General features: G+C 43.6%; 1 protein-coding gene across 1 annotated transcript; it reads left to right on the top strand.

The window, feature by feature from the left end:
* Window positions 1–2,602: 2,602 nt before the first annotated feature.
* LOC114511724 (cytochrome P450 2B11-like) lies at window positions 2,603–16,632 on the top strand. Its single transcript, XM_028530524.2, has 9 exons — window positions 2,603–2,816; window positions 6,257–6,419; window positions 6,559–6,708; window positions 8,216–8,376; window positions 8,857–9,033; window positions 9,580–9,721; window positions 13,628–13,815; window positions 13,981–14,122; window positions 15,846–16,632. The coding sequence occupies exons 1-9, from the start codon at window positions 2,646–2,648 to the stop codon at window positions 16,025–16,027; spliced, it is 1,476 nt and encodes a 491-aa protein (XP_028386325.1). The 5' UTR covers window positions 2,603–2,645; the 3' UTR covers window positions 16,028–16,632.
* Window positions 16,633–17,589: the final 957 nt, after the last annotated feature.

Below are 17,589 nucleotides of genomic sequence, written 5' to 3'. Positions count from 1 at the left end.
AAGCCAACCAGTACTGAGGTATGACTGTATTTGCCTTCTTATAAGGATACTTTGGTGATATCATTGGCCTACTTGGATAACTCAGGATAATGTCCTGAAATGATGATCCTTAATTTAATTCTATCTACAAAATCCATTTTACCATGTAAGGTAGCATTCAGAGGTTTTGTAGATTAGGACAAGGGCATTTTGGAGAGGCCATTATTCAGTCTACCACAGACTTCAAAATAATTATGCTGAGTGGAAGAAGACAGACAAAAAAAGAGTACATACTGTGTAATTCCACTAATATAAGTTTAGAAAGTGCAAGCTCATCTCTAGTGACAAACAGCAGATCAGTGTTTGCTTAGGGAGGGAGTTGAAAATAAGGAAGGGAGGAATTACAGAAGGCATGAGGAAACTTTTGGGGTGATGGGTATGTTTATTATTTTATTTGAGATGATGGTTTCACCAGTGTACAGTATATCACAATTGACCAAATTGTATACTTTCGATATACAGTTTATTGTATGTCAGCTATACTTCAGTAAAGCTGTAACAAATAATACAAACACACTTGCATATATAAAAACAAACTCCTGCACAGGTACCAGCCCTGCCTGTGCCCCTGCAGCACCCCTCTCTTCCTGTGTCTTTGTAGAACTGCCTCTCTCTCTTGCTCCTTTGTTCTCTCTCTGTTTCTCCTTCCTCTTTTATGCCTTCATCTCTATATTATATCCCTTGTCTGTTTCTTCATTTCTCATTGTTTCTGGGCTTCTTCCTGTTTCTGCCCTAGCTTTTCATTATATCTTTTTTCATTATAAGTCTTTGTAATCTGTTGTGTATTTTGCACTTATATTGTGTCTTAATCAGAACTCTATTTTTCTCCAGAAACATTTGATCTGTATTTAGATTTCATGAAGTTTACAGCTGAAAAAGTAGGTTTACCTACCCAAGTTTTTCCAAATGTACTTAGAAGTTTTCCAATTACTAAACTGAGTAGCAACTGAGCATTAGTTGAATACCACTATGACCAGCATCAATAGCAGCCATACTGTATGTAGTCACATGTGACAAGTGGCTACCATATTGGACAATGCAGCTGTAACCCACTGTGTGACTTTGTGTAAAACCCTCAACTGCTCTATGTTTCACTCCCTCCACCTATAAAGTAGAGATGACAATGATTACCAGCCTCAAAGGGTAGGATTCAGTGTCTAACTCTGTGTAAAGCATTTCATACCTCTTCATCAGTGATTCCTGGGGATGGAATGAGGACCTAAGCTTGGTGCCAGATCATACAGCACAGTAGGAGCAAAGACCTGGAACAGAGTTCACTTTGGCACCTCTCCAATGTTATAAAGTTCAGGTTCCGTGCCTGAATTTAAAAGATCAGGACTGTCTGTCCCCTCCTCCTGTGTCAGAGGTGTATGATTCAACTGCCAGGGTCAGGATCTTGGGTCCAGCAAGAGGTTTACCTAACATGGCAGGAATGGTGCTGCCTGGCCTTCCCCCATTGCCTTTTAAAGGAAAGACATAGAGTGAGGTGGAAGGCCAGGCCCAGACCACCACTGGTGCACACGGATGCACTCATTCACATATCTGGCAACTGGGGACTCAGCCTTCCAGAGGCTCAGAGCAATGATGGAGACAGTCACCAGCCTGGTGGACATCAATAGAACTGGACCCCATCTCTACACATCTGGGGCTTAGAGTAAAGGGGGAAACAGAGACACTGAGACAGAGAGAGATTACAAGAAATAGAGACATACACACAGATTATCAGAAAGGATCAGAGAAACACCCTGCACAGTGAAGACAGAGCCAAAGACAGAAAGAGAATGGCCAGCACTAGTCAGTTCAGTGAGAGATGCATTGGACCTAAATGTGCCCTCTGCCAGGTCTCAGTCTCTCATTCTCCACTGACCCCCTCCACCTCTGAGTTTCACCAGTTCTGAGTCTCTCCACACTCCTTATGTTTCTCTCATCACTCCCACCTATGGCTGTCACAGAAAGGAGGGTGGAAGAAGGGAGTCTGAAGATAGACACTGAGCACAAGAAGACCCTAAAAACACATGGACATGAAGATGCACAAACATACAAGCATACACAGCCTCACACACAGGGACATATACTACCACCTCTGTGAAAAAGCAAACACCCCTGTACATATGAGTCCATATAAATGCATAAAAGCCTCCACATATACAAAAATATATATATATCACCACACTTAGACTCATACACAGAAGCACATCAGCATTTTCACAAAAATACAAACACCTCTTCACACATAAAAATCATACAGGCACACTCATAGATGCAAGAATGCTTGAACAAACATGCAAGCATAAACACACAAAGCCACAAGTATAGAGTGCCTGTTCACCCATACTCACCAAAAAACATAAGCACTTGTGTTGCCCTTGGTAATAACCACAGTAACTGTGCCAACATATGCAGAATAGGTGCTGGGATAGGGAGGGAGCAGCATACTGAACAGGAAGTATGGGCCTCTTAGAACTTCTCTTTCAGATTCATGTTCCTGGGCAATGATAGAGAGGAGGCAGGGAATGGATGAAGTTACATAATTGGGCAGGGAGGCAGGGTTAGGATAAGAGGCCAAGGCTGACTTCAGTAAGCTGGAAGGCAGCCAGACTGGGAGAATGGAGCTCAGCACCCTTCTTCTCCTTGCTCTCCTCTTGGGACTCTTGATCCTCCTGGCTAGGGGCCACCCAAATGCACATGGCCATCTTCCGCCAGGCCCCCGTCCTGTGCCCTTCCTGGGGAACATTCTGCAGATGGACAGAAGAGGCCTACTCAAATCCTTTCTGAAGGTGAGATGGAGGTGGACGGGTTCCAAGGGTAGCTCCCTGTCTCTGTACTTCAGGATTGCTCACCAGAAGGAGTAAGGCATCCTGCCAGGCTCAAGGCAGGGTTGTGTGTAAAGGGTGGTGGGTAAGAGGTTGAAATATGGTGGATGGTGGTCAGATATTTGGAGGTGTCTTGCTCAGTGGGAAGTGGGTGGGCACTCTCTGGATTGGGCAAGTACATATGAACATGTCTATGTATGAGCCATGGGTGTAGAATTTTACATCTTCTGCTACCTTCTGTTCAGTTCCTGGGTGCCTGTCTACTCTTGGAAGAGAGAGAATAGGGGACAGGGACATCAAGTAGGTTTCTTTTCTGTCAACAAAAGAAAGGAAATGCTGGTTCATGCCAGTACCAGGACAATGGGGAGGAGCAAGGGAGAGCAGGAGGTCAGGTACAGAGTGCTTACCAATAATGAACATTAATGTGCTATATGTAATAGCTGACACTATGGAGTACTTACTAGGCTGTGCATAACTGCTTTCCAGGCATTATTTCATGTTTGATTGTGTATTTATTTATTAATTATGTAATCCACACCATGACCCCACTTCCCAATGGGAGAACTGGAACACTGATAGTAACTTTCAATGGCTTCTTGTTTTTTAGTCCCATCTCCACCCCTTATCCACAAGTATGGTGACCACAGTCTTGAATCTTGGGCTTGTCATTATCTTTGCTTTTAACAGAGAGAGTTTATAACATATGTGGCAGCTCCAGTATATGGGATTCTGTTCTTGTTTTCTTCAGTGTACCGCAGGATAACATGCTTTCCTGCAAATTCCTGGACTTAGTTTCTTCATTCAGAATCATGTAGCTAGGATTTACCTATATTGTTGTGGAAATCATTGGGTCTCACTTACAACAACCTTGTGGGCTAGGTGAGATGCTATTCCCATCTCAGAGGTAAGGACAGTGAGGTTTAGCTTGGGGAAGGCTCTGTCCACAGCCACACAGCTGGGACATCAGCAGGGAAACTGGGGTCCACATGGAGTTCTCTCCATCTCCTGTATCCTCATAGCCTGAAGCTGCCTAACGGTTTGGGGGTCACTAAATTTTTTGACAATCTCATTAAGGCTTTAGGCTCCCTCCCAATATTCATACACATTTGTGCATAAATTTTGAGAATTTCAGACCCCTAAAGTTTTCACATGTACCTTCCAAATATCTTCTAGGTGTCTCCATCATCATTACATATTTGAAGACAGACACAGACAGAGAGAGACAGAGAGGGAGACACAGAGAGAGGGAGTCATGGAGAAAGACACATAGAGACATGCACACACAGAGATTGAAATAGAGAGGGAAGGAGAGGGTGTGAGCTAGTGGGCGTCATGATGGAATGGGTTGGGGAAGCTGGCACTTATTCTTCCTTCATTTCCCTATACACGCCCATATCTTTCTGGAATCTGGCATGGACTTATGTTCCAGACTTGAGTGCTGCTCATTGAATCTTTGCTTCCCCTTCTGTAAAGTGAGATGGTGACAGTAAGAATGTGTCCCTCATAAAACTGTTGTGAGGATGAGATGGGACATTGCACAGAGCCTGGGGTATAGTAAATGCTCATTAAATGACAGCTACATTGATCCACTCATTCATTTATTCAGCCATTCAATAGCAAGTGACTGGGAATCCTCTGAGTGATGGGGAATATCTAGGTGTAGCATTGGATAGGGCATAAGAAATCAAGAAATAGCCCTGGCAGGTGTGGCTCAGTGGGTTGGGTGCCAGCCTCTGAATCAAACGGTCCCTGGTTTGGTTCCCAGTCAGTGCACATCCCTGGGGTGTGGGCCAGGTCCCCAGTAGGGGACACTTGAGAGGCAGCCACACATTGGAGTTTCTCTCTCTGTCTTTTTCTCTTCCTTCCCCTCTCTGAAATAAATAAATTAGTTAAATCTATAAAAAAGAAACAAACAAACAAAGAATATTAGCAACGTAAGAGCTGTGATTAAAATAAAGCAGGGTGCTATTTTAGATTGTGGTAGGAGCTGCTTTAGATTGAGTGGTGAGGGAAAGGCTCAATCCTGCTTTGTTTCTGGGCAGAGACCCTGAAAGATGCAGGAGAAAAGTATCAGAGAGGCAGGTGTTGGTGCAAAGAACCCTGAAGCAGGAGCAGGTTCACCATTCTTGGGGGACAACATGGAGGCAGGATCTGAGTGAGTCAGAGGGCCAGTGGGAGGAGAAGCAGAGGGATGATGAGGCCACGTCATGCATGGCCATGTGGACCATGGTGGAGACTTTAGTTCTGTTCTCAATGATGTGGGAGCACCAAAAGTGTTTGGGGCATGTCATGATATTAACTTACATGTCAATAGGATTACTCTGGTTTCATGGTCTGGTGGGGCAGGAGGTGAAATGTTTGTAGAGGGTCCAGGAATGGGGATAGAGAGACCAGTGAGGAGGCTTTGCACAAATCAGTGTGAAAGATTTTACATAAAAATCACAAAAATTTAATCTTTTATGATCGTAACTCAACTTCTTATTGAAGTTTAACATCACCTTAAGAAATGCACACATCATAAGTGCCCAGCTCAGTGAATTTTCTCAGAATGATACATTTGACATACAGATAAGTAACCACACTGCCCATTTCCAGATACCCCACTCACATCCCCTTCCTGTCTCCACCCTCCAACTGTCCTGACACCATGGGTTCATGCTCTCTGTTCTTCAACTTCCTATAAATGGAGTTATGATGTTGGACTCTTTTCTGTCTAGTTTCTTGCACTCAGCATTATACCTGTCACTTTCGCCCATGGGGTTGAACTGGTTGGGTATAGAACCAGTTTGTTCTTTTTTTGTTGCTGTGTAGTATTCCATGGCATAGACATATCACTATATCTTCTGTAAGGTTTCAGTGGACCTCCCTGTCCTTGTTTTTGGTGAACACAAGTATGCATTTTTTAATACATGTATCTGGAAGTGAAACAGGTTGAGTCATTGAGTATCCTTGTGAACTGCCAGTTTTACTGAAGCTGTTACAAATTTTTCAGATCTCATGATCAGCCTCAGAGGGCCATCACTCTTGTTCATGTCTATTGTCCCCAGAGAACTACCCTGAGGCAGGAGGCAGACAGCAGGTTGAAATCGGGTTGCAAAAGAATGATTCTTTAGTTCTGATGCCAGGGAGATCTGGCCAGACTTCAGGATATAGCCAGAGGTGATATTAGAATTATTTAACCACTTGTACTACTTGGGACACCAATCAATCATGCAGACCCTGGCAGGGTCGTGGGTTAATCATTTTGTTGTCAGGTCCTGGGAAAGGAAAAGGCAGACTCGAATGGAGGGGTTTGAGATGGCAGTTTATTACCAATCTACATGTATTTTAATGGTTTAACAACTGGAATGAACACAGAGATGCTTATTGAGTAACAGCAACTATAATGTGGGTATGCTTGGCAGCTCCGAGACAAATATGGGGATGTCTTCACGGTATACCTGGGGTCAAGGCCTGTGGTCATGCTATGTGGGACAGAAGCCATTCGAGAGGCCCTGGTGGACCAAGCTGAGGCCTTTTCTGGCAGGGGCAAAATTGCCGTTGTTGATCAAGTCTTTCAAGGATATGGTAAGGGCCTGAAAGGCAGCAGGAAGGGATGAAGGATGGGATGGGGGAAGGTGATTCTGGGAAGGGTGAATAAGGGATGGAGAGGGACCCAGAGTCTCCATGCAATTTCCTCTGAAACCCATGCCTGCCTACACCCCAGGTGTGATTTTTGCCAATGGGGAACGTTGGAAGGTCCTTCGGAGATTCTCTCTGGCCACCATGAGGGACTTTGGCATGGGCAAGCGGAGTGTGGAGGATCGCATTCAGGAGGAGGCCCAGTGTCTGGTGGAGGAGCTGCGGAAATCTCAGGGTGAGCCTGGGGGATGGGAGGAAAGAAAGACAGTGAAATAGAGAGGAACAGGGTTCATAGCAACAGAAAGACAGGATGGAGAGAGAGGTAGAGATAAAGACAGAGCCAGAGAGATCACCAGACAGATGGACAGGGGCACAGAGGGGACATGGAGGCAGACAGCAATGTACCAGCAGACAGTTGGGCAGGAGATGGATAGTGATGGGTTGGAAAGGGACACAGGGACCAGAAGATATGAGGGGTGGATAGTGTCAAGAACCTCTAAAGACATAAAGTTAGATATTAGCATGTTATCTTTGTGTTCAAGGAAACTGATTCATGGGTTAATTGTGTATCTCAGAGGCAAAAACAAGACTTATATAAAAAGGAAAGCAAAAAGAAATGGAAAAAACTGTAGACATCAGGAAGACAAACTGTGTTTTCCTTTTCTTGGGTGAACTACTGACAAACTGGCAGTGAGGGCAGTGGGGTTTCTGCTCTCAGGCTGGATGGGCTGTCAGAGATGCACTTTTGGTTGTTTTTAGAGCCTCCAGAAAGCTGGTATGTGTTAGACATACAGGCAACAGGGTCTTTTCTCAAAAGACTGAGAGATATAACTGTAGAGGTTGGGAGGGAGAGGCAGAGGCAAAGGCACAAGGAGGAAAGGAGACAGAGGGACTAGAGAAAAACAGAAGAAACAGACTGATGCAGACAAAGAGACAGAGAAGGAAAAGGAGTCAGAGATGGAGGAACTGAGGCAAAGAGAGAGGCACAAAGACACAAGAGAGTAGAAGAGAATGGGTGAAACAGAAAGAAACAAAAGGAGGGAAAATTAGAGAGACAGATAGGCAGGCTCAGAAAAGCATCTGCAGAGGAACAAGAGAAGATGGACAGGTGAGACTCACAGAGAGAGATTGCACCCACCCAATGACCTGACACTCCTGAGCCCATAGCCCACCCTCTCTCCAACTGGGTTAGCCTGGTGTATGCAGAGATCAGTTAGCAAGTGCAGAACATTTTCCTAAAGATCACAGATCCCTAGAGGTGAACAAAGGAAGTAAAGGAAGAAATAAGAAAGGGGCAGGAGAGAAGAGCTTTTGAATATGTACATGTAATTGATTAAACACCTGCACTGCACTCCTTCTGCCCCTGGGACTTAACTGCACCTTCTCTCCCAGTCAGAACTGGGGCCTGAGAGGGCCCAGCCTCCAGCCTCTGTAGCTGAACTACCTGGGTCTGTATCTTGGGCCTAGTGGTGAGCCACTGGGCAACCCTGGTCAAATTACTTAACCTCTCTGTTTGTCCTTCTGTGAAATGGGGTAATGCATCTTCCTCACATGGTTGAGGGGAGAATTGAATGAAATAAGATGGGAAGTGCTTCAACTAGGGCCTGGTCCATCATCTGGGCTAGTGAGTGGTAGCTGTTATTATTCCTGCTTTCTTTATCATTTCTAAGTGATTGAGGACAGTCACATAGAGATGGGGCATTTGAGTCTGTGTCCCCTGACCTGCTACCTCTTCCTCCTAGGAGCTCTCCAGGACCCCACCATCATCTTCCACTCTATCACTGCCAACATCATCTGCTCCATTATCTTAGGAAAACGCTTTGATTACAGAGACCCTGAGTTTGTGAAGCTTCTGGACATGTTCTACCAGTCCTTTGCACTCATCAGCTCTTCCTCCAGCCAGGTCAGGGAGAGGGTGGGGGATGGTGTGGAGGAGGTGGCCATCCAGGGAAGGGGAAAGAAGTAATCTGATTTGGGGTCTAAAAAATGCAGCTTAGGGTTGGAAGAAAGCCAGGTACAACAGGGGGACACAAGGGTACAGACACCTGGAGGGAAAGAGAGATGGTGAGATAGGGGCTGAGGACTAAGAAAAAAAGGGGAGTGATGGAGGAGGCAGAAATAGAGAATTGGAGGGAGAGAGAGGAGGAGGGAGAGAGAAAATAAGACTGAAAGGGACAGAGATAAAGAAATCATGAGAGACAGAGTTGAAAAGAATGTGTGTGTGTGAGAGAGAGGGAAAGAGAGGGAGAGAGAGACAGAGAGAAAGAAACAGTGAAACATAGATTCCCCTCTATCAGAAGTATTAGGGCCCAGGAGGGCTGTCCCTTCCTGTGACCCAGTAGCTCAGCCACAGGAGGACCTCATAGCCCCTTGTCTCCCACAGCTGTTTGAGTTCTTCTCTGGCATCTTGAAGTACTTTCCTGGCACACACAGGCAAGTCTGCAGAAACCTGCAGGAAGTCAAAGACTTCATTGGCCGCAGCGTAGAGAAGCACAGAGAGACCCTGGACCCCAGCACCCCCCGGGACTTCATTGATGCCTACCTGCTCCGCATGGACAAAGTAGGGTTTGGAGAGGGAGTGGGAGGGAGTGGGAGGAATGAAAAGATGGTGGGGCAGTGAGAAAAAAGGAGGAGGGTGAGGGGGATAGAAGAACAGAGGATTCAGAGGGAAGATTAGGAAAAGGGAGGGGAGATGTGGAAGGAATGTAGGGGAGATAAAAAAGGAGAAACTATGGAGGAGGCAGGAAGGGAGGGAGGGGGAAAGAGAGAGAGGGGAGAAAGGGGAGGGGGAGGGGAAAATAATATAGGACAAGGAACAAAAATGTGACAACAGGGGAAAAGAGCCACAGAGGAAGAAAGAGGCTGGGAGAGAAAGTGAGACTAACACACCAAAAAGATGAAAAGATATATTGGAATAGAGCCAGAGTGAAGAGAGACTGAGAGAGATAGAGATAAAGATGTGTGGGTGGACATGTAGAAGACGGAGCAAAGGTAAAACAGGCCAGATGGTGTAAGAGACCAAGAAAATAGTGGAGGGCAACCCCAGGACATGCATGCAGCAAGGTTCCAGCCTCCCCTGAAATGAACTCTGCACCTCTGGATGCAGGAGAAATCCAACCCAGAGAGCGAGTTCCACCAGCAGAACCTCATGAACACTATGCTCAGTCTCTTTTTCGCGGGCACAGAGACCACCAGCACCACCCTCCGCTACGGGTTTCTGCTCTTGCTCAAATACCCGCACATCACAGGTGGGCATGCTGGGGACAGCCAGTGGAGGAGGGGTCCTCTGATCTCTTTTTGGCTGCAGAAATGGTGTAGGGGTCTTTCCTAAATGAGAAATACTTGAATCAGGAATACTGCATGTTTGAATGACCTGCAAACTAAGTCAGCCCTGTTGGTGGATGGATGAATGAAGAATCTGTCGATCTCTTCTCCTGTTTTTGCTGATCACTTAAAGATTCACTCATCCACCTACAAATTCATCTGTCTGTGCTTTTATCCATTAATGGATCTGTATAGTCAGATTCTTTTATCTATGATTCACCCAAGAACATACACTCCCATTCTTTATTTGGATTGAGTCTCCTGTTGACCCTTCGAAACACTGGTTGATTCAATGAACTATTTGTCATTGACTCATTACTTATCCATTCATTCAGTTATGCATCTACCTGTCCTCCTGTGAACTACGTTTCATTCCTTAATCCATCCATCAGTCAGCCTTTCAATTCCTCCTTAAGCTTTCTACCCCTTTATTTGTTAATTTAATAATACTCAGTGATCCACTTTTATTTATTCATCTAATATCAAACTGTCATCCATTCATTGCTTTATCTACCTATTTCTTTAATTTATTTGTTCACGTAGTCCTCTGTAAATCTACCCATTCATTTATTTCATTCGTGTGACTTATTGGTTAATTACATTAATTTATTTATTTGTGTATGGATCATTTATTAGTTAATGATTTATAAATTCATCTATTGATTGAGAAGTAAGTAATACATTCATTCATTAATGTTTTTCCATTCATCAGTCTTTTCATTTATGAATTGAAAGTGAGATTTATGAATTGAAAGTGAAATAAGTGAGATTGATATACTCACTTATTTATCTAGTTGTTCATGGGTTAACCTATTGATCTATTCACTGTTATATTCTTGAGGACTTAGCACAGGGCTTCATTTACAATATATGCAATAAATATTAGTTAATTTTCTAACCATCTTTGAGAAAAAATTTTGACAGTTTTATAGACTTGAATTCTCAATCTGAAATTTTATGCAAAAATGTGTTGTGTTTGTGTGTGCAACTGGGTTTCCGTGTGCATATAGAAAAGTCTATAACATTCATTATATTTCAAACAGTGAAAATTCTTTTTATTTTTATTATAGTTTATTGATTATGCTATTACAGTTGTCCTGGTTTTACCCCTTGGTCTCCCTCCACCCAGCATCCCCCCCCCAGGCAATTATTCCACTATTGTACATGTCCATGGGTAATGTGTATAAGTTCTTTGGCTACTTCATTTCCTATACTGTACTTTATATCACATGGCTATTCTGTCCCTACCTATGTATACTTCTTAATCCTCTCACCTCTTCACCCATTCCCCCACACTTCCCTTCTATCTGGCAACTGTCAAAACACTCTCTGTATCTGTGATTCTGTCTCTGTTCTTATTGTTTGCTTACTTTGTTTTTTAGATTCAATTGTTGACACATATGCATTTATTGCCATTTTATTGGTCATAGTTTTGATCTTTTTCTTAAGTAAGTCCCTTTAATTTTCAAATAATTATGGTTTGTTGATGATGAACTCCTTTAGTTTTTTCTTATCTGGGAAACTCTTTATTTGCCCTTTGCTTCTAAATGATATCTTTGCTGAATAGAGCAATGTTGGCTATAGATTCCTGCTCTTCATGACTTTGAATATTTCTTGCCAGTCCCTTCTAGACTGCAAAGTTTCTTTTGTGAAATCAGCTGACAGTGTTATGGGAACTCCCCTGTAGGTAACTAATTGCTTTTCTCTTGGTGCTTGTAAGATTCTCTCTTTACCTTTAGCCTTTGTCATTTTAATTATGATGTGTGCTGGCATGGACCTCTTTGCATTCATCTTGTTTGGGACTCTTTGTGCTTTCTGGACCTGCGTGTCTATTTTCTTCACCAAGTTAGGGAAGTTTTTATTCATTATTTTTTTAAATGGGTTTCCAAGTTCTCTTTCTCTTTCTCTTGCTCTTTCTCTTCTCCTTTTGGCACCTCTATGATGTGAATATTGGAATGCTTGAAGTTGTTCCAGAGGCTGCTTATACTATCCTCATTTTTATTTTTGTATTTTTTTCTTGTTGTTATTCTGATTGGTTGTGGTTTTTTTGTTGTTGTTGTTCCTTATGTTCCAAATCACTGATATGATTTTTGGCTTCATCCACTCTATTGTTGTTTCCCTGTAAATTGTTCTTTATTTCAATAAGTGTATCCTTCATTTTTGACTGGATCTTTTTTTTATGCTATTGGGGTCCTCACTAAGTTCCTTGAGCATTCTTATAATCCAATAGTGTTTTGAACTCTGCATCTGATAGATTGCTCGTCTCCATTTTGTTTAGTTGCTTTTCTGGAGTTTTGATCTGTTCTTTTATTTGGGCCATGTTTCTTTGTCTTCTCATTTGGGCAGCCTCACTGTGCTTGTTTTTAATGTACTAGGTAGAGCTGCTATGATTTCCTGTCTTGGTATTGTGGCCTAATGAGGTCAGTGTCCTGTAGGGTCCAGTGGCACAGCCTCCTCCTGTCATCCAAGCTGGGTCCTCAAGTTGTTTCCTTCATATGGAATGAGTACACTCTCATCTTGTACTTGATCATTGGTTGATGTTGGTAGGTTAATGGGAGGGATTTACCCAGGCCAGTCATTTGCAAGCAGTAGCTGTGACCACTGATTATGAATTTTCACCCTCTATGGAGGATCAGCTGTTCAGGGGCTAGGCAATGGTGCTCCAAAGTGGTCTGTAGCTGTCCACTGGGTGTGCTGGCCCTGGAGTTTCCCTGGTGGTGCAGGCCAAGGTCACCCCCCAGCTGTGTTTGGCCTAGGACCGCCCTGTCTGAGCTATAGAGCAATCTGAGATGGCTGCTACTTGTGCTGGGCTTGGTGATTCCCAGGAGAAGCCACAATGTGAATCTAGGCTGGCTACTCCTAATGCAGGGCCTGAGGCCACTTAGGAAAAGGTTTGGTGGCTGGGGACTCACTGAGGCCAGCTGTTGCTTGTTTGAAAATATTTAGGAAGTTGTGAAGTTTGAGCCTAGATGGGCCATTCATGTGGAAAAGCTACTGTTTACAGTTGTACGTTAGGTGTGAGGGAGCCTCTGGGGATATCTAGGGTGGGCAAATAGTGTTAGCCAGGTTGATGGAATCTCAGATATGGCCTGCCAGCTCTGTTGCTCTGCCTACTTTTCTGTTTGGGAGAAAGCTATCCTGTAGCTCTCGCAATAATGCCAGCCACTCAGTTTTCCCTGTATGCTACTGGTGCCTTTAAATCTGCTACCCCAGTGCTGGAGTTCAGAGCAAGTGAGTCTGAGTAAGTTTGTGTGTGGGTTCTTTAAGATGAACTGCTTAGGACTCCAGCATTTCTTCCACTACTTCAATCCTTGCTGGTGCTTGCATTGGAAGTTATGGGGCCATATCTTCCTGGCAATGGTATACTGGGCTGGGTGGCCTCATATGTGCCTGGGACTCCTCACTCCCAAGATACTCCTCCCAAATTTTTATCCACCAAACCTGTATGTGGGACCAGCCCATTTTGTGTCTCTGCCGTTTCTATCAATCTAGATGGAAGTGGTTTCTTTAATTCTATAGTTGTCAGACTTCCATTCAATTTAATTTTTGCTGGTTCTGAGTAATGGTTGTTCTATAATTTAGTTGTAATTTTGATGTGGTCATATGAGGAAGTGAGCCATATTTACTTATGCTGTCATCTTGACCAGAAGTGAAAAAGTGAGAATTTTTGTTGCTTCTCCTCTGCTCTGCTCACCCCAAGCTGGTCATTCTAAGTGTCAATGATCTAATACTTTACTATATTTCTTCCTGGCTCACTGGCATATAGAAAGCAGTATCCCTGCTGAATTACTGCTTTACATGAGGTTCATTGGTCCTACTCTTCTGTGCAGAGAAAGTCCACAAGGAGATTGATCAAGTGATTGGCTCACATCGCCCTCCAGCCCTCAATGACAAAGCCAAAATGCCATATACTGAAGCAGTCATTCATGAGATTCAGAGATTTGGAGATCTCCTCCCCATTGGTGTGCCCCATATTGTCAACAAAGACACTCAATTCCGAGGTTACATCATCCCAAAGGTGAGGCCAACCAGGCAAACACATCTATCCTGTGTGGGATCCTGGGTTCTCTTAATCTCCACACTTGACTTCTTGTTTTATCACTGGGGCCTGTTGTTTCACACTGTTTTCAGGTGGGGTAGGTAGGGTAATGGCAATGGTTTTGATATTGTGATTATCCCTCAGGGCACTGAAATATTTCCCATCCTGAATTCGGCTCTTTTTGACCCACGTTACTTTGACACACCAGACACCTTCAACCCTGATCACTTTCTGGATTCCACTGGGGCACTGAAGAAGAATGAAGCTTTTATCCCCTTCTCCATAGGTGAGCTGGATCTGCACTCACTTCCCCAGACACTAAAGTGCAGGTGTCTTCCCCTCCTTGAGGAGAGATTCTTGTTTATTGAACAGTTTTGTTTTTTGAGTGAATGTGAGACAATAGGAGAAGGAGAAAAGAGGGTGAAAAAAGAGAATAGCAGAGTAAGATATAGAGGGATAAAAGTGTCATAAGTAGAGAGGAAGAAATAGTGAAAAAGAGAACAGGGATCAAAGAGGGAGATGAAAAATGAGGAGTGAGTTGCGGACACAATCAGCTCCAAAATGAGTCAAGGAGTCAAACAAGATTGAAAAGAAGACAAATTTTAGAAGATAGACTTCCTGTCAGGAAGTGAATAAAAAAACAAAAAGATTGAGTCCAACTGCCATGGGTAGAAAGAAAGACAAACCTGGTCAAAAAGGTGTTAGAACCAAAGATCCACAGAAAGATGTGCAAAGGACATCCCAGGGATGGGGAGGATGGAGTGAGAGGGAGTTAACCAGCTCTTCAAGAAAGATATGGGTAATTGAGCCAGTTACAGGATAAGGACCATGCCATAGTCCTGCCCCAAGGACTAGCTCCTGTCCCCTAACTTCTGGGTGTGCCAATAATGTGAACCCTTCCCCAGATGCCTCCGCACAGGCACAATGTCTAACAACTTGAAAGGTTTAGGAAATGCCTGGAAACCCATCCTTGAAAAGGCCTTTCCCAGGTTGTCAGCTTGCAGCTTAAGAACCAATGAAGTAATGGAGGAAACTCTTGGTGTCTCTGCCTGAGCTTTCTGGCTCCCTTTGCCTTCATTTCTTTCCAAGCCAGTGGTTGTTACCTATTGGGGAGAGGGGCTTACACCTCTGAGAATCTGAAGGAAGCCATAGACCCAATTCATGTGCATATGTCCCATTTAAAAATTTATGTAAAATATGCATCTTTTCTTAAAGTGTAGATAAGAAACAGAACAGAAACAGACTCAAAGATACAGAGAACAAACTGATGATTGACAGAGGGGAGGAGGCTTGGGGAACTGGGTGAAAAAGGTGAAGTGAGTAAGGAGTAGAAAGTGGTGATTACAAGATAGTCATGAGGATGTAAAGTGCAGCATAGGGAATAGTCAATGTTGTAATAATTATGTATGGTGTCAGATGGGTAGTAGACTTATGGGGGTCATCTTGTAAATTATACATATGTCTAACCACTATGCTGTACACTCAAAACTAACATAAAATAATGTTGAATGGTAACTGTAGTGAAAACAAATAAAAGAAGAAAACCCAGAGAGAGACAATCACACACTCATCCCACACTGCACACACCCAGAAAAAGAACACAAAGTACCAACTACACCTGTAGGATCTTTGGTATGGACCAGGTACTCTTCTAAGAATTTTTACAAATATTAGCTTCTTTAAGCTCACAGTTCTCTAATGGTTGTCAGAAATATGCACACATCTACACATGTGGAGTTGTGCACAGCACACATGTCCAACCAGATGATAGTCCTTAGACTCTGTGAGTCCAAATGAACCTTTGGGAGCTACAACCTTTCTCCTGGAAAAATAGCCATCAAAGATTTGCACCTGGTTTCAGAGGATTGGGAACTTGCTAAAAGTCCAACCTGAATTGCAGGTGAAGGGCTACCCATGTAAACCAGTTGCAATGGACACAGGTGACTGGGCTTTGGGCAAAGAATGTGCATACACTCTGAGTCCACACTGGTGATCCTCTGTACCCACAGGGAAGCGCATTTGCCTTGGTGAAGGCATTGCCCGTGCAGAGTTATTCCTCTTCTTCACCACCATCCTCCAGAATTTCTCCGTGGCCAGTCCCATGGCCCCTGAAGACATTGACCTCACACCCCAGGAGTGTGGAGTGGGCAAAGTGCCCCCTACATACCAGATCCGCTTCCTGTCCCGCTGAGTTGAAGGAAGCAGATCAAAAGATTCCACGGTCATGAAGTATCCCCACCCCTGCAAGGAATGTCCCCTGCCTCTGTTTGTGTTCTGCATCTGAGAGATCTGCTGCAAGCCAGTATCCTTCCCCATCCTTGTTTTACACCTCCATGAGAAAGTCCTTTCTGTGTCTCATCTCCTCCCATCATATTGCAGCTCTTCTAAAGACTCAAGGAGGCATGTGTGTGTGTGTGTGACAGGAGGTGTTTTCCTTTTCTCTGCTAATAGAATTCCAGAAGTGGTATATATAGAAACTAGAGGCTGAAAGGAGAAACTCAGCTCAGGATCTCTCTGCAGATCTGCTTCCCAGGCTACTGCTCACCCTGAGTGACTTCTCCCTTCCTTAGAACAGGCACAGCCTGCATTTAGCAACTTCATATGCTGCATGATCTGTACATACATGATCTCACTTGAATCCCACTCCTAATAACCCCATATGATGAGTACAATGATCATGCCTATTGTACATATGAGTTAAAAAGGCCAGGTAATAGTGTCAATTGTCCAAGGTCACATAGCTATTAAGTGGGGGAATAAGTTTCACAATCAGTCTCCATGGCTCTAGAACTCAAACCCTTCAACAAAGTTCTTCCCACCCATATATATATATTTTTAATTTTTTTTCTATTTTTTAAAAAATTTTATTTTAATCATTGTTCAAGTACAGTTTTCTGTCCTTTAGTCCCATCCCAGCCCACCTGCCCATCCCTCCCCGACTCCCTCCCAATTCCACCCTGCCTAGTTTTTGTTCATGTGTCCTTTATATTTGTTCCTGTATACCCTTCCCCTTTTCCCCTGAAATTCCCCTGAAATTCCCTCCCCTCTTCCATCTGGTCACTGTCAGCCTGTTCTCTATTTCAGTGTCTTAGGTTATATTTTGCTTGTTTGTTTGTTTGTTTTGTTGATTAGGTTCCTGTTAAAGGTGAGATCATATGGTATTTGTCTTTCATCTCCTGGCTTATTTCACTTAGCATAATGCTTTCCATTCATATATTTTTAAATTAAAGTGATTCAGAGAACAAAAAATTCAACCATTTTCACAAGTAATATAGTTTAGTGCTTTCTGTGTCTGTAATTTACCTTTTTTGCATATTTCATAAAATCGAATTACACAATATGTGGCCTTTTGTGACTGGCTTCTTTCACTCAGCATGATATTTTGGAGGTCCACCTTGTAAACCACAGTTGTGCCCAGTCATTGTCCTCTTGCCTCTTCCTCTTATCTCTTCAATTTGAAAGGACCTCCTCAGCCCACAACCACCTGGTCTGTATGATTATAAACTGGTGCTATGGATTCTCTGATATTCCCCTTCAAGTCCACTGAGACTCAAAGAAACATCCGATGCCTGACATCTCTGGGTTAGCTGGTGGTGATCTGTGTCACTTCACATGTGACCTGTTTATTGTCCAGTCACTAGGAATCCTCCCAGAAAGTGAATGTTCTACTTTACCTGAATGCCAGCTCCATGAAAACAAACATGTTGTCTTGTTCATCACTGTTCTCTCAGCACATAGAGCTTTGTGCAGCAT

This window comes from Phyllostomus discolor, chromosome 12, assembly GCF_004126475.2.
Source record: "Phyllostomus discolor isolate MPI-MPIP mPhyDis1 chromosome 12, mPhyDis1.pri.v3, whole genome shotgun sequence".
Lineage (NCBI taxonomy): Eukaryota > Metazoa > Chordata > Mammalia > Chiroptera > Phyllostomidae > Phyllostomus > Phyllostomus discolor.
The sequence above is the reverse complement of the archived record's forward strand: the minus strand, read 5'-3'. Positions and strand labels throughout refer to the sequence as shown.